Here is a 15,836-nt window from a genome sequence, read left to right as displayed (position 1 = left end):
AATCACATCTCACATACACATGGTGACACACACCCTTTTGGTGGAATGGTGGCAGGAACTGCCTATTAGAATAGGGGAATTTACGGGACGCCTGGGTGGCTCAGTTGGTTAAGCGACTGCCTTCGGCTCAGGTCATGATCCTGGAGTCCCGGGATCGAGTCCCGCATCGGCCTCCTTGCTCGGCGGGGAGTCTGCTTCTCCCTCTGACCCTCCCCCCTCTCATGCTCTATCTCATTCTCTCTCTCAAATAAATAAATAAAAAGAAAAAAAAAAAAAGAATAGGGGAATTTACATAAATTAAATGCACATACCATGCACTTCCCCCATATATACATTTTTCTGGAGAGACCATAATTTTTCTAGAGAGAGGGAGCTTCTGGTCAGGCCACATTTGGAATATCTGAGTGGACTATTTGGATTAGAATTATAACAGTTTTGAAGGGTTAATGGTAAACTGGTACAAGGGCCACAGGTTGTGTCCTAGAAAGAGGGTGTGAGCAGAAGCATGTAATGGAAGAAACTAGGTCTCCTTCACCCAGAAAGGAAAGCTTGGGGCTGGAGCAGATAATCACCACCTGCCCACCTTGGAAGGGCTGTCATGGGCAGAAGTCTAGGAGATGTGTGTGACTACAGGAGGCCGGACAAGGACTGGTGGGTGCCAGCTCAAAATACGTAGCACCTGATAATTATCTGAGGTACCACAGAAGGTCGGTAGGGAGCTGCTAGGAAGTAGGGGGGTACCATGGAAGGTAGGTGAGTAGTTGCCTAGGAAGTAGGGAGCTTCCTGTCCCTGGGAGTGTGCAATTACAAGCTAGTGAGCACTACAGGGCCTTGTAGCTGTTAGATGCCTCTGCTCTATTTGCCCTCTCTAGAACCCCTACATCCCTCCAAAAATCTCCCATCTCCTTCAATGCCAAGCAAAAACTCAAGAAAATTGGACATATGTACTGTATATATAAAAATATATATACACATATATATGCACACACAAAATGCTTCATGGTGGCAGAAGTTATAATTGGTACAATATGGAACAAATACTCGTGCATGAATCTAATTTGCCTTGTCAATTCTAAAGAAAAGGAAGTAACTCTAGTGCAAATAATGTCATTAAAATTCAAATGTAAAATACTGAAAGTGATTCCACTTTGTTGTCTAGAAAATGAATCAAGGAATTTAATAGGCTTAATAGAGTTTGTGCCAAAAATTCCTTTCTTGTGACAAATTAATTGGAGTTGAATAGTTCCGACTGACGTATTTCAGATTAGATGTTTGTATTTTAAGTGTCCTGAGGGTAAATGTCAGAATTGAAAGGGCTCCAGGCCTGACAGCCAGTGAGAATCAATGAGGCTGAAAGGCCCTGTACTGGCCTCAAAACATTGCCCAAATCTTTTGTCACCTAGCACTTAGGTATGTGGTTTGCGGGCAAACATTTTCCTCTTGTGAGTGTTCATACACTCAGCACGGAGACAGAGTCCTTGCTACGTCCCAGAGCCAAACCCTCACCCCAGGTGACCCTGTGAGCAAATGGCCTCCAATCCTTCTCCTCCTCACCTTGGTCAGGATCCCGAGCCAACACCACAGCCACGGGGGTCTTAACTGTGGTGTTGTCGAAGACAGCCACAGCACAGTGGCTGGGGAAGAAATGGGGGGCGTTGTCATTCACGTCCTCCACATGGAGGATCACGTCTGCCTGGCACGATTGGCCACCTCCATCCGTCGCCTTGGCAACAAGGCTATACGTATCCTTCTTCTCGCGGTCCAGGGCTGTAAGGGTGGTCAGCTCCCCTGGCCGGAGAAACGACAGCAGGTGAGGTTTCCCTGGGGGACATTACTCCAGCACTTGCATTCTAGGTATCTATGCGAGACAACCACAGGCACACAGGGGTTTGTCACTTTGTGACAAAAAGGGGTTAAAGAAAAGGGGTCAGTCCTACCTACATACAGTTAGAAAAGAAGTTCAGTCCCACACCTGCCTACCTCTCTAATTCTCCAAATGCACTCCACCCCCCCATCATCGATTTAAGATCCTCACCAACAAGCTACAAAGAGGCACAACATTTTTATTTTTTATTTTATTTTATTTTTTATTTTTTTTTAAAGATTTTATTTATTTATTTGAGAGAGAGAGAGAATGAGAGCGAGCACATGAGAGGGGTTATGGTCAGAGGGAGAAGCAGACTCCCTGCCGAACAGGGAGCCCGATGCGGGACTCGATCCAGGGACTCCAGGATCATGACCTGAGCCGAAGGCAGTTGCTTAACTAACTGAGCTACCCAGGCGCCCAGGCACAACATTTTTAAAGGGCAAGGAGGCAATTTCTAACAACACATAAACTGTGTTTATCCTTTGGTCCACGATTACACATCTAGGAATATATCCTACAGAATAATCAACCCAAGGATAAAAATGTATATATAAAGATATTCTCTCCAGCATTGTTTATAATAGCAGCATACTGAAAATACCCTGTATGTCTTTCTAAAAGGGACTGGTTGAATACATCATGATTTAGCCATACAGTAAAATACTGTGCAACCCAGAAGGAATTATGATAGAGCTTTATGTAATGACTTGTTATAACCTCCAAGGTGTTGCTATGTGAAAAAAAAGTAAGTCACAAAATAATATTCTAGAGTGCTTATCTTTGAGGAGGGGCTGGTTATCATACAGACTTTCCAATTTCTGCATAATACATGCCTGCAGTGTTTGAATTTTTGTACAATGAGCATGTATTCTTTCCATATTGAGAAAAACCACCCAGTTTTCTTTTTTAAGACCTCACCAATCATCCTGCAGCTGAATAAACAGCAGCAGAGAGAGATTAGGTAACCTACCTGGGGTGACTCAGCATGTCCATGCTGGAATGAGAAAGGACACTGTTGTCTCCTATCTATCCAGACAGCTTCCTGGGACACCATTCTCACCTGCCACCTCCCTGCTCAGGAATCTCCAAGCCATCCTTTGAGCTACTGGTTCCTAGTCAAGTGTCAGCAGCTGGCTCTCTGTGACCTGGGCCTTCTGTGCTGCCTGTCCCCACGCCCTCCCTGTAGCAGCAGGACAGGGATCACACTGTGGGGCTGCTCTTCCAAAGAAAGCAGACCTCATCCTGTCTTCTCCATCAGACTCTCACAGCCCAACCTCTCCCAGGCATTGGTGGTCTACCCTGCAGGGCTCTCTGCTTCCACCTCGCTTTGTCCTCTAATAATAATGACAATGGCAACCACATCTACTGAACTCTTATTATGTACCAGACCTGGGCTAGACTTCTATATACTTCATCTCTTGGGATTTTTACAATAATACATTGAGGTCTGCAACATATGCATGTTGAGATCATGTCCTTGACCATGAAGCTCACCTGCCTAAATCCTCTAGTGGCTCTAAAGGAGGGGCTTGCACCCCCCACCCCCACCCCCACCCTTTGGCCTCTCTCCTCCCCTCTGTGCACCAGTTTCTGGCCTTCCATCAGGACCTCAGATGTATGCGCTCTTTCCTAAAGCAAAGTCCTCGTATAAATTCTCCTTCTGCCTTGAGCGTCCATCCCTACTACTCCCTTAACTCTGCTCCTAAGCCTCCCTCCCCGCTCCTATTGAACCTCCTCTTCATCCTGCATTTTTTCTTAACTCAACACATTTCAAACCACTGATTCAATGACTGCCTTTCCCACAAGACCCAGATCTTATCTGTCTGTTGATTATGTCTCCACCATCTAGTGCAATGCTTGGCACATGGTACCAATATGTTTGCTGAGTGAATGGATGGATGGGTAGGTGAATTCCTGTTTCTTCTCCAAGGAACCTAACATGGTATTGGGCACTGGTTTTCATTAAGTTCTCGGCTTGATCTTGAAGCTCAGGAAACCCACCTGTATGAGGATCCAGCTTAAATTCATCTGCCCCAGGACCATGCAGAGAATATGTGATCTGAGCATTGGTATCAGAATCCAAGTCTGTTGCAGAAACTTTCAGAATGAAGTGTCCTGGAGATATATCTTCACTGACTTTGCCAGTATAGAGAAGCTGGAAACAGAAGACAAAGAAGAGGGAGATTGTGGGAGATACACCTAGATCAAGAGAGAGGCAGAGTGACAGAGAGGGAGACAGAAACAGAGAGATCAGAGAGCAAGATGGGGAGAGGGAAAGAGAGAGAAACAGGGCAGGGGTAGAACAAAGAGAAGAAGTTAAACATGCAAGGAAATTGGGATTAAAAACAAGGAGCAGGAGGCGCCTGGGTGGCTCAGTCGTTAAGCGTCTGCCTTTGGCTCAGGTCATGATCCCAGGGTCCTGGGATCGAGCCCCACATCGGGCTCCCTGCTCAGCGGGAAGCCTGCTTCTCCCTCTCCCACTCCCCCTGCTTGTGTTCCCTCTTTGCTGTATCTCTCTGTCAAATAAATAAATAAAGTTAAAAAAAAAAAAGGAGCAGGATGACGAGAGGACTAGTCAGAAAAGACAGAATGAGAGAGAAGTTCCACCATTGAAAACCCACACTCAGAGCTAGAAGGACCTACTACCACCTACTCCACAGGGGCCTTTTGAGCTTCTGGATGATGAGATGGGCCTGATATGAGGCATTCTGGAAGGTGTCAGGTCAAGCCACTCAGCCCAGGCCAGGCATCTTGGTCTCTGTGGTGAGGCCATGCTGTCACGCTCACCCCCTGCCACACCCCAAGACAGTGCCTTGGCTGTTTGAGTCAGGTCTGGACCCCCATGGCCCACAGGGCCTGTCCTACCCTCCCTCCACTACAGGTACCTTCATAGTAGGGGACATGGCACAAGGGAGAGGCTGGAACTCCTTGGAAGCCCAGTGTTCCTGTAGCTGCTGTCTCTGGGTACAGGCTCCAAACAAACTGGTTTTCCCCACTGCAGGATGTGGGTGAGCATGAACCCCTGTATGTGCTCTGGATAAAGGCTTTGGGCCTGGGTGGGATGTGTAGAAATGGACTCCCCAGGCTTCTTCTCCCTGGCTCTAGTGATGTGGTTGACCACCCCTGGGAAGGCCAAGGTGGGCTTGATCCTGGCCTCTTCCAGCAGGGGGAGGATGCAGGCTGGTTGTAAGGATGGCTAAGGGGGAAGAGGAAGAAAGTGTGGCCACCATCCTCCCCAAAAGGGCTGCCCTTCTGAGACCACCCAGAAGGTCGTCATCTTGGATCCTGCAAAGGCATTTTCCATGCCTCCTGATAACATAGGTTCTCTGTTTCTACTATGATTTTATGTGGTTGGAGTGTAAAAGACAGAGGAAGAAAAGGTGATGGAATATATGTATTTTTTTGTGTTACAATGTCTGGGTTGCATATATGTATGCAAATAAGTGAAGTCTATATACGCAAATGCACATATAAGTATGTTTGTGTGAGTTATATACATATATTTCCATGTATGGATGGGTATACAGATGGATGAATGTTGTGGGTATGTAGGTATATGCTTCTGTATCTGTGTGTATATATGTATAAGTATTTGCATGTATATATAGAGTTGTAGATGATCCTTTGTGTATGTATATATGGGTGAGTATGTGTAAGTTTGCATTTATGTATATATACTGAATGGCTGGATTTTTTAATGCAAATTTGAATTATTGTAATTTAAAATGTTATAATAGTAAAATAGTAATAGTTTAACTTTATCTGAAAACTTTGAGGTAATGCAAATCTCCCAAAGTTAAAAATTATTTACTGTATTTAAAAAAATATGTTTAAACACAAAGCTATAGGACAATGATTGTTCATTTATGTCCTCTAAGAACACAGTTCCTTCCCCAACACACACACACATGCACACAAGCATGCACACACACACACCACCACCACCACCACCATTCAACATTTGTTTTCACAGGAAATGTAGGGTTGAATTAAATGAAGTCCTCAACAAAAATGTAACTGCCCTGTCTGCATGTTTGTGTATACATATAACCTCAAGGAGGGCATCTGTGGTGGTCTGTATCACCCATGTAGATGTGGGGATATGCATAATATGGGCATGGGGGCAGTGCAAGGTGTCTCTGGGGGCAGTACTCTTTGGATGTATTTGATAATGAGGCCAAGCTGAGTGGTGGAGGGGTTTTCCCACTGGGCACAGCAGACTGTTTGGAGAATGAAGAAGTTACTTTACTTCTGGATATATTTTGCAGAGAAGTAGACTTTTGAAGGGAGTGTAGGGGGAGAAATATGGACCAAGGGTTCTAAAGAGCTTGGTGATATCCCTATGCCGGGGGTGGAGGGGAGGAATTACCTAGAATGCACCCTGCTGAGGGCACTAGTCTGAGGCTAGCTGGGGAGAAGCAAGGGCTGATCAGTGATGCCCAGCCTCAGAGATCGTCCCCGAGTCTTCCTCCTTCCTCTTAGCCTTCTTTGCCTCCAATGCCACCTCACCCTCACGAGGCTCTCACCTGTGAGCACTGTGGGCTGTTATCGTTGATGTCCAGGACGAAGATCTCTACAAGGACTGAAGCCTGGAACTTGCCATCGGAAGCTGTGATTCTGAGCAAGTACTTGGCCATGTGCTCACGGTCCAGGGTCTTCCTCGAGAAAATCCTCCACTCATCTCCAGCTTGGCTGATGCCAAACTGGCCCAAGGGATCTCCCTCTAAAAAGATGGAACAAAGCTTCCAGAAGTCAAGGAATAGGAATGAACCAGGCTATGTGCCTAAGGTGGCTGCCCAGATGACCCTTTTTTTAGGATTGCTAGGAAAGACAAACATTTCCTTCCTTAACTAGTGACCCACAGTTCTATATTGAGTCAGTTGTTTGGTGTTTTGAAGGTTCTTCTGACTTCAAAGGCCTCCTATTAAGTGGAATTATCACTGTGAGAAGCACCACTCTAAAATATGTAGTTGAGGGGCAGGTTTCTTATTTTTTTTTTGTGCTTTGGAAAGCACTGGGGGAAGTTAAAAGGAAGCATATTTCAATTTTGTACAAGAACCTTCTGGTATCTAGTATCTGTTCAACAGTAGGAGAGTGGGAAGTGATCAACAACACTAAGCTCTCTGAGGTTTTACTTTACAAATGAGGATAAGTGGAGGTTCCCATGGATCACTAAGTTTGCTTCTGAGTCATTTTTCCTTGACACCAGTCACTGATAGAGGAGGTGGATTTATGAGATTCCAAGATTCCAGAGTTCCAAGACTCAACTATTCCAGGAATTCATGGTCTATTGACATTTATTCTATTACTCAGAGATGTTAAGACTGTGTTTTTCAGAGTCTGTTATTATAAGATGATAAGATTCTATTTCCCTAAGTTTCCATATTTTGAACGGCTCTGATCCAGGATGTTTCTATAGGAGTCTATGATTCTTGGTTGGAACTTCGGATTCATTAACTTCCTGTCAGAGAGCTGTGACAGCAGAAGGAGCCATATTTATGGGGATGGGATGACATGGAACCCAGGAGAGGGGGAAAGGGACATTGAGAAGTAAAGAAACTCTTTTTGGCCACTGGCTAGCTGGTTCAGCCACTGGACAGGGGTTGGGATAATTTAGGTTTGCAATAGGTATCCATTGGGGAAAATAGCTCATTGTGGTTTTAATCCCAGACCTCACTCAAGCTTGGAGTGTGACCTTGGTTGAGTTTCTGTCCCTATCTGTGCTTTGGTTTTCCTGTGTGTGAAATGAGGGGATTGAGCTGGAATCATACCTATGGAAGTGTTTTCACTCTGACACTTAAGTCCTGTGATTGACTTAAGGAACATTTCTAGTATCCACAACTTGCTCTAGGCAGAATACACTCCACAAGGACAATCATCTGACAGAGTTTTCAGGGATCACACCATTATTGACATCTTCTCCATCCTCTAGAAGCTAACTGAGAGCAGTTACAGTATCTCCCTTCTATTCTGTCTACTCCACCTAAAGAAATAAGAAATCCTCTCTGCAAAACACTTTCCAATTTATAGGAGGCTCTCAAGAAATGTTTTTAAGTTAAATCTTACCAATCTAACCAAAGAGGCAAAGAATCTGTACTCAGAAAACTATAGAATACTCATGAAAGAAATTGAAGAAGACACAAAGAAATGGAAAAACGTTCCATGCTCATGGATTGGAAGAACAAATATTGTGAAAATGTCTATGCTACCTAGAGCAATCTACACATTTAATGCAATCCCTATCAAAATACCATCAACTTTATTCTGAGAAACAAACTGAGGGTTTTAGAGGGGAGGGGGTGGGGGGATGGGTTAGCCTGGTGTTGGGTATTAAGGAGGGCGTGTATTGAATGGAGCATTGGGTGTTACACTCAAACAATGAATCATGGAACACTACATCAAAAATTAAGGGTGTAATGTATGGTAACTAACATAACATAATAAAATAAAATAAAATAAAAATACCATCAACTTTTTCACAGAAATGGAACAAATAACCCTAAAATTTGTATGGAACAAGAAAATACCCCAAATAGCCAGAAGAATGTTGAAAAAGAAAAGCAAAGCTGATGGCATCACAATTCCGGACTTCAAGCTCTATTACAAAACTGTAATCATCAAGACAGTATGGTACTTGCACAAAAACAGACACATAGATCAATGGAACAGAATAGAGAGCCCAGAAATGGACCCTCAACTCCATGGTCAACTAATCTTCAACAAAACAGGAAAGAATGTCCAATGGAAAAAAGACAGTCTCTTCAACAAATAGTGTTGGGAAAATTGGACAACCACATGCAGAAGAATGAAACTGGGCCATTTCCTTACACCACACACAAAAATAGACTCAAAATGGATGAAAGACCCTAAATGTGAGACAGGAATCCATCAAAATCCTTGAGGAGAACAAAGGCAGCAACCTCTTTGACCTCAGCCGCAGCAACTTCTTCCTAGAAACACTGCCAAAGGCAAGGGAAGCAAGGGCGAAAATGAACTATTGGGACTTTGTCAAGATAAAAAGCTTTTGCACAGCAAAGGAAACAGTTAACAAAACCAAAAGACAACTGACAGAATGGGAGAATATATTTGCAAATGACATATCAGATAAAGGGCTAGTATCCAAAATCTATAAACAACTTACCAAACTCAACACCCAAAGAACAAATAATCCAATCAAGAAATGGGCAGAAGACATGAACAGACATTTCTCCAAAGAAGACATCCAAATGGCCAACAGACACATGAAAAAGTGCTCAACATCACTCGGCATCAGAGAAATCCAAACCAAAACCTCAATGAGATACCACCTCACACCAGTCAGAATGGCTAAAATTAACAAGTCAGGAAATGACAGATGTTGGTGAGGATGTGGAGAAACGGGAACCCTCCTACACTGTTGGTGGGAATGCAAGCTGGTACAGCCACTCTGGAAAACAGTATGGAGGTTCCTCAAAAAGTTGAAAATAGAGCTACCCTATGACCCAGCAATTGCACTACTGGGTATTTACCCCAAAGATACAAATGTAGTGATCCGAAGGGGCACGAGCACCCCAATGTTTATAGCAGCAATGTCCACAATAGCCAAACTATGGAAAGAGCCTAGATGTCCATCAATAGATGAATGGATAAAGAAGATGTGGTATATAGCTATACGCGATGGAATATTATGCAGCCATCAAAAAATGAAATCTTGCCATTTACAACAATGTGGATGGAACGAGAGGGTATTATGCTAAGCAAAATAAGTCAATCAGAGAAAGACAATTATCATATGATCTCACTGATGTGTGGAATTTGAGAAACAAGGCAGAGGATTGTAGGGGAAGAGAGGAAAAAGTGGAACAAGACGAAACCAGAGGGGGAGAGAAATCATAAGAGACTCTTAATCTTGGGAAACAAACTGAGGGTTGCTGGAGTGGAGGGGGGTGGGAGGGATGGGGTGGCTGGGTGATGGACATTGAGGAAGGTATGTACTATGGTGAGCACTGTGAACTGTGTAAGACTGATGAATCACAGATGTGTACCCCTGAAACAAATAATACATTATATGTTAATTTAAAAAAAGTTAGATCTTACCAGCATCCTTGTGAGGTGAATGAGAACAGGCATGCAAAGTCTACAGATGAAGCACCTGAGGTCCTGGGAGGTTAATTAATATACCCAAGGTCACATTGATAATAGGTAGAAGAGCCAGGACTTAAATCCATGTCTTAGGGCACCTCTTACTATACTTTTTTCAATGTACCCCAGTGCCTCCGTTCCAAGACAGTTATCCTTACCTGTGATATAGCAGGTGACCTGTCTGTTCTGCTCAGAGATATCAGCATCCAAGGTTTTAAGAGTGACTACAAGTTCACCAGGTTCACTGTTCTCAACCACAGATCCTCTGTAGTCTTCAGAAGCAAATCGGGGAGCATTGTCATTCTCATCTGTAATGGAGACTTCAACCAGAACCTGAGAAGATAGCTGGATGGTCCTTCCATGGTCATAGGCCACCACATAAAAGCGGTAGGTCTGGTGGGTCTCACTGTCAAGTTCCTGGAGTGTGGTGATCCAGCCAGTCTCACTGTCAATGGCAAAGAGCTCATGGATATTGCTACCAGGGTCCACTGGCAGCCTGTAGCTCACCTGGCCATCATCGCCAGTGTCCTGGTCATTGGCAGTCACTTGAATGACTGAGGTCCCCACTGGCATATTCTCAGTGAGAACAGCCTTATAGGGATCAGCCTCAAATATAGGCCTATTGTCATTGACATCCTTCACTTGGATATTGACAGAGACCAAGGAAACCAAGTGAGTGTCATTATGGGGACAATGTGCCATTAAATCAATCTGGTACCATTTGGTGGACTCATAGTCTATGGCCTTTCTCACCTTTAGAACTCCTGTGTTTTGGTCCAAGGAGAAGACACCATCCTTGTTGCTCTCTGGTGTGGTGCCCTGCACTAGACTATAGATGACTGGATCTTGCGTGGCCACTGCTTTAACAGAACCAATTTCAGACCCTTCTGGAAGATCTTCAGATGCAGAGAAAGTATACAGAGGTTCAGAAAATTTGGGCAAGGATACTTCATTAGGAACCACCTGAAGTCGTAACAGCACCAGGGAGTTCCAGTGAGGAGGGCCCCCATCTTGGGCTTTGATTTTTAAGTCAAAGGCCCGATTTTCCAATCCCAACAAGCTCTCCTTCACCTTGACAACACCAGTAGTTGGGTTGACTTCAATGACCTCTTCATCCAAGTCCTTTATTGAGTCCACTGAATAGGTGACATCTGCATTCTGACCCTCATCTGCATCGTAGGCCAACACCTGGATAACTGGGGAATCTTTACTGACATTGGATTGAATGGACACTGTGTACTCAGATGCTTTAAATTGTGGAGGGTTGTCATTTTCATCTGTCAGGATGATCTTCACAGTGCAGAAGGCCACTCGTCCTCCTCCATCCTGAGCCATGACTTTAATAGCAATAACTCTTTCTGTTGAATTTTCCCGATCCAGTTTCTGCAGAGTGGTGATCTGGCCATTGGGGTTTATGGAGAACTTCTCACCTGCTAGTTTATTGATGATGGTATAATCTACAGTGCCATAGGGACCACTGTCTTTGTCTATGGCTAGCAACTCAATCACCTTCGTTCCCACCTTCGCATTCTCTGCTAATTCTGCCTCATAAACATGCTGCTGGAACTCTGGGCTATACTTGTTGGCATTTGTAGTGTTGATATACACTGGCACAATTGCTTGGAAGACCCCATCAGAAGCACCTACCCTCAAATTGTAAGAAGAGTCCAGGTGCTTTTTGCAAAGGTTGAACATAGAAATTATTCCTGATGAGCTGTTAATGGAGAAGTGCCTGTCCTGATTGCCAGAAAGGATCAGGTACTCCAGATGGGAGGCATCCCTGCTGTCGGGGTCAAGAGCTTGGACTTTAAGAACCAGGTGTCCACAGGTTGCCAGCTCACTGACATTGGCTTCGTACTGAGGTTGCCTGAACTCTGGGGGGTTATCATTGATGTCAGATACATTAACAACCACAAGGGTTTCACCAGTGAGTGGGGGGTCTCCTCTATCCATGGCCCTGACCTTCACATGAAAGTGTTGTTGAGTTTCATAATCCAGCTCTTGAACTGTGGACATCTCCCCTGTGCTCCCATTGATCTGGAAGAATTTGGAAATATCTGAGCCATCCTCTATGATCTGATAGGAGACATCACGGTTCTGCCCTGAATCCTGGTCAGAAGCCAACAGTTGGATCACAGGGGTCTGAGCAGGCAAACCTTCTGAGACTGAAGTAGTGTAGACCAATTGAGAGAAAGTGGGAGGATTATCATTGACGTCCTCCACCAGGACTTCCACTGTGGCTTCAGAAAATGACCCCAGAGCTGTGTCTGTGGCTCTGACCGTGAACACATGTTTGGTCTTAGATTCATAGTCCAAAGGGCCTGTTACTGTCAGAACACCAGTCTTAAAGTCAGTGGTGAACAGCATCAAGGGCTCTTCCTCCACAATGTTGTAAATGAGTCGAAGTCCCTCTGGACTTCGGGCCTGGGTGTGGAGAATTGGTGTATACAGTGTGATATTTTCAGGCACTCTCACTTTGTAGTAAGGACTCTGAAACAGTGGGTTGGATTTATTTCTCACGGTGACAAGTACCTCTTCCTCAGTCTGGAGGGATGGGGTTCCTCCATCCTGAGCAATGACTTTGAGGTGATACTTATTTAAAGCTTGATAATCAAAGGGTTTCTTCAGTGATATGTCCCCAAGATAGGGGTCAATTCGAAAATATGTGTAATCTTCTGCAAATGCATATGTGACAGCACCATTTACCCCCAAGTCCTGGTCAGTGGCAGATACCTGAAAGAGGACATCCCCGGGCTCTGTGCCATCTTGGATAATCGTGTAGTAGGGCAGATGCTTAAATTGAGGGGGATTGTCATTGACATCCTCAACAGAGACTCTGACCAGAGCCTGAGCCACCCGCTGAGGGGTCCGATTGTCCCTCAATTCCACTGCCACCTCATAAGTGTCCTGCTCTTCTCTGTCAAACACCACACCTCTTGTCTGCAACACACCTGCTGACTTGACCATATGAAACATATCCGTGCCATTCAACAGGAAGTAGGAAAGAGTGTCATTCAAATGATTGCCCTGGGCACCAAGAATCACCAGTGCCTTTCTACCCTGTAAATTCTCCTTCACGGTTGCCCTATAGATAATCTGATCAAACTGTAAGCTTGTGTTAAGGGCTTGTGTCAAAAAAATTTTTACAAGTGCAGTGTCTTGATACAGGCCATCAGAAGCCCTGATGGTGAGCTCCCGAGAGACCCCCAGGAAAGCAGGATTCAACACAGATATATGACCCATGATGGGATGGATGGCAACAGCTTCATCAGCATTGCCAGTTTTGATGCTATAATTGACTTCTGAGTCATCATCGCTGGCCTGCACGATGAGGAGCTCCATACCCCGATGGATGGGCTTCACTACTGCTACTTCATATACATGGTCTGAGAACCTGGGAGGAGAGTCATTTACATCCCTGACGTTGATGATGACCTGGACAGGCCTGGATGCAAATAAGATAGGGTTTCCTTGGTCATGAACATAGACACTGAATTGGAAAGAGGGCATGCTCTCATAATCCATCTCTGATATGATGATTAGGGTTCCCATGCTGGGATCAATTTTGAAAAACTTCAAAGCCTCTGGCTCCAAAATTTCATAGACCAACAAGGAATTAGCTTCTTCATCACGGTCAGAGGCACGAATCACAAGGGGGTTGTTGTTTTCATCCATGATCATGCTGTATAATGGAGCTGCTTCACTAACTTGGCCCACAAAAATGGACTTTAAGAACATGGGAGGATTGTCATTTTCATCAATGATGTAAACAAGAGCCATGACATCAGTAAATGCACCTGCCATATTGCTGCCTCGGATTTTCAGCTGGTAAGATGAAATTTTCTCATGGTCCGGTTTCTTCTGGGTGGAAATGAGGCCAGAATATGAGTTCATGGAGAATACACCATCCTTGTTTCCCTCTCTTAACTCATAGGTAACTTCTGAGGAACTTGTAGCTGACACAAGAAGGATTGGGGAGCCAATAGGGATTGATTCAGGGATCTCTACAAAGTACTCAGCTTTGGAGAAGATGGGGGCACTGCTATCTGAGGGGTAGACATTAATGATCACTGTAGCCAGGTCATGCCACTGTGGGGAGCCTTGATCTTCTGCCTTGACTGTCAGACTATACCGGGCATGATTTGCCTGATCAAGTTTCTGGGCCAGAGTGATGATGCCTAGCAGGGCATCGATGTTGAAGAAACCCTCACTGTTCCCTGAAACAAAAGACAAGACAAACTGAAATTTACCACATGTTCAAGAGATACTTTCTAGATCAGTAAAGGGCTATCACACAAAACTTGTACAGGACAAAAATCTATATCCCATGTTACCCTGATATAGTTTATAGGGAAGATACCTACTTTTTAAAATACCTTACATGAGGCACATAGTAGGTACTCCATAAATGGCAGCTTCAGTGATCACTCAGTTTTGGGGTCACAACTTAAGCTGCAAACCAAAGCTGCAGAAGGTCTTGAAAACAAAGGAAGGAAATGTATGGTTTGTAGGAAAATACACTCCACTCTATTTCACTGGTGGCTTTTATAGGAGAGACTTTAATACACTGCCCTGTCTGCTCCCAGTATAGTCTATGGTGGGAAGATCCTTTCCTGTCTGGCTTGGGAGTTGAGTGGCACAGAGTTAAGTGGGGAGGTCGTGGATAGAACACCCAGACCTTGAGGCTCCTGATCAAATGCCCTTTCTACCACACCTGGATTTCCTAAACTGCAGGCATTCTCACATTGCCTTTACAATTTTTTTCAATACCCAGCCCCTACCTTTACTATTTTGTACTATTATTGAATGGATACTTTCCTTTAAATGGACTCATTTTCTTAAATTTAAAATATTTGAACAGGCAACTTTTGTATCGCTACTTTAGAAAAGAAAATCATTATTGCTTGCCATAAATCAGAGATTACCATAGAAACAAGTCAGTGGGAAAAAATATCTTATTAAAATCCGGGTAAAATCTATTGCTTGTTATAGGATGTGAGCCTGAAACCTATCCTCTTTCTATGGTAAAAACAAAGAGTAGCAAGTGTTAGGGAAGAATTAAAGAGATTCTAGTACCCAGGGAAAGCGTTGTCCTTGACTTATCAGGAAGCCCAAATGAGAATCAAGGGGGAGTACTTTTTCCACATCTGGTAGCCTATTTTTTGTAGGCCTTTTAAAATTTAATAAAATTAAAATTTAATATTTATTTTGATAAATGCATTATAACATTTCAAATTTAAGTTTTAAAGAAAGTTACAGTTATACATTATATGATTCACAAAAAATAATGTGGAAAATTAATTGTATTTCCCTAAAAAATAGTGTCTCAAAGTTATCACAGTTTTAAAAGTCTAACTAACAGCAACACTTCCTTCCTTCCTTCCTTCCTTCCTTCCTTCCTTCCTTCCTTCCTTCCTTCTTTCCTTCCTTCCTTCCTTCCTTCCTTCCTTCCTTCCTTCCTTCCTTCCTCCCTCCCTCCCTTCCTCCCTTCCTCCCTCCCTTCCTCCACCCTCCCTCCTTCTCTCTTTCTTTTTATGGTAAGAACAGATAACATGAGATCTACCTCTTAACAAATGTTTAAGATTATAGCACAATATTGTTAACTATAAGCACAATGTCATACAGCAGATCTCTAGAATTTCATCTTGCATAACTGCATAACCCCCCCTCAGTTTTATTGAGATATAATTGACATATAATATTTTGTTGGTTTAAGGTGTAAAACATAATGATTTGATGTACATATATATTGCAAAGTGATTGCCAAAATAAGTTTAGTTGACATCCATTATCTCCCATAGGCACATTTTTTTTCTTGTAATGAGATGATTACCTATTTAATGCCATG

At 43.7% G+C, this 15,836-nt stretch overlaps 1 protein-coding gene across 1 annotated transcript in view; it reads right to left on the bottom strand.

The window, feature by feature from the left end:
- The window catches only part of FAT2 (FAT atypical cadherin 2), a 64,123-nt gene that overhangs the window by 27,744 nt on the left and 20,543 nt on the right, over nucleotides 1-15,836 (bottom strand). The window contains exons 9-12 of the mRNA XM_021701017.1: nucleotides 10,147-14,205; nucleotides 6,394-6,590; nucleotides 3,869-4,022; nucleotides 1,555-1,788 (exon numbers count right to left, since the gene is read on the bottom strand). Of these exons, the coding sequence (XP_021556692.1) occupies nucleotides 1,555-1,788; nucleotides 3,869-4,022; nucleotides 6,394-6,590; nucleotides 10,147-14,205 (4,644 nt within the window). The remainder of the gene's footprint in view (nucleotides 1-1,554; nucleotides 1,789-3,868; nucleotides 4,023-6,393; nucleotides 6,591-10,146; nucleotides 14,206-15,836) is intronic.

Source organism: Neomonachus schauinslandi, chromosome 7, assembly GCF_002201575.2.
Source record: "Neomonachus schauinslandi chromosome 7, ASM220157v2, whole genome shotgun sequence".
Lineage (NCBI taxonomy): Eukaryota > Metazoa > Chordata > Mammalia > Carnivora > Phocidae > Neomonachus > Neomonachus schauinslandi.
This window is presented reverse-complemented; position numbering and strand designations above follow the sequence as displayed.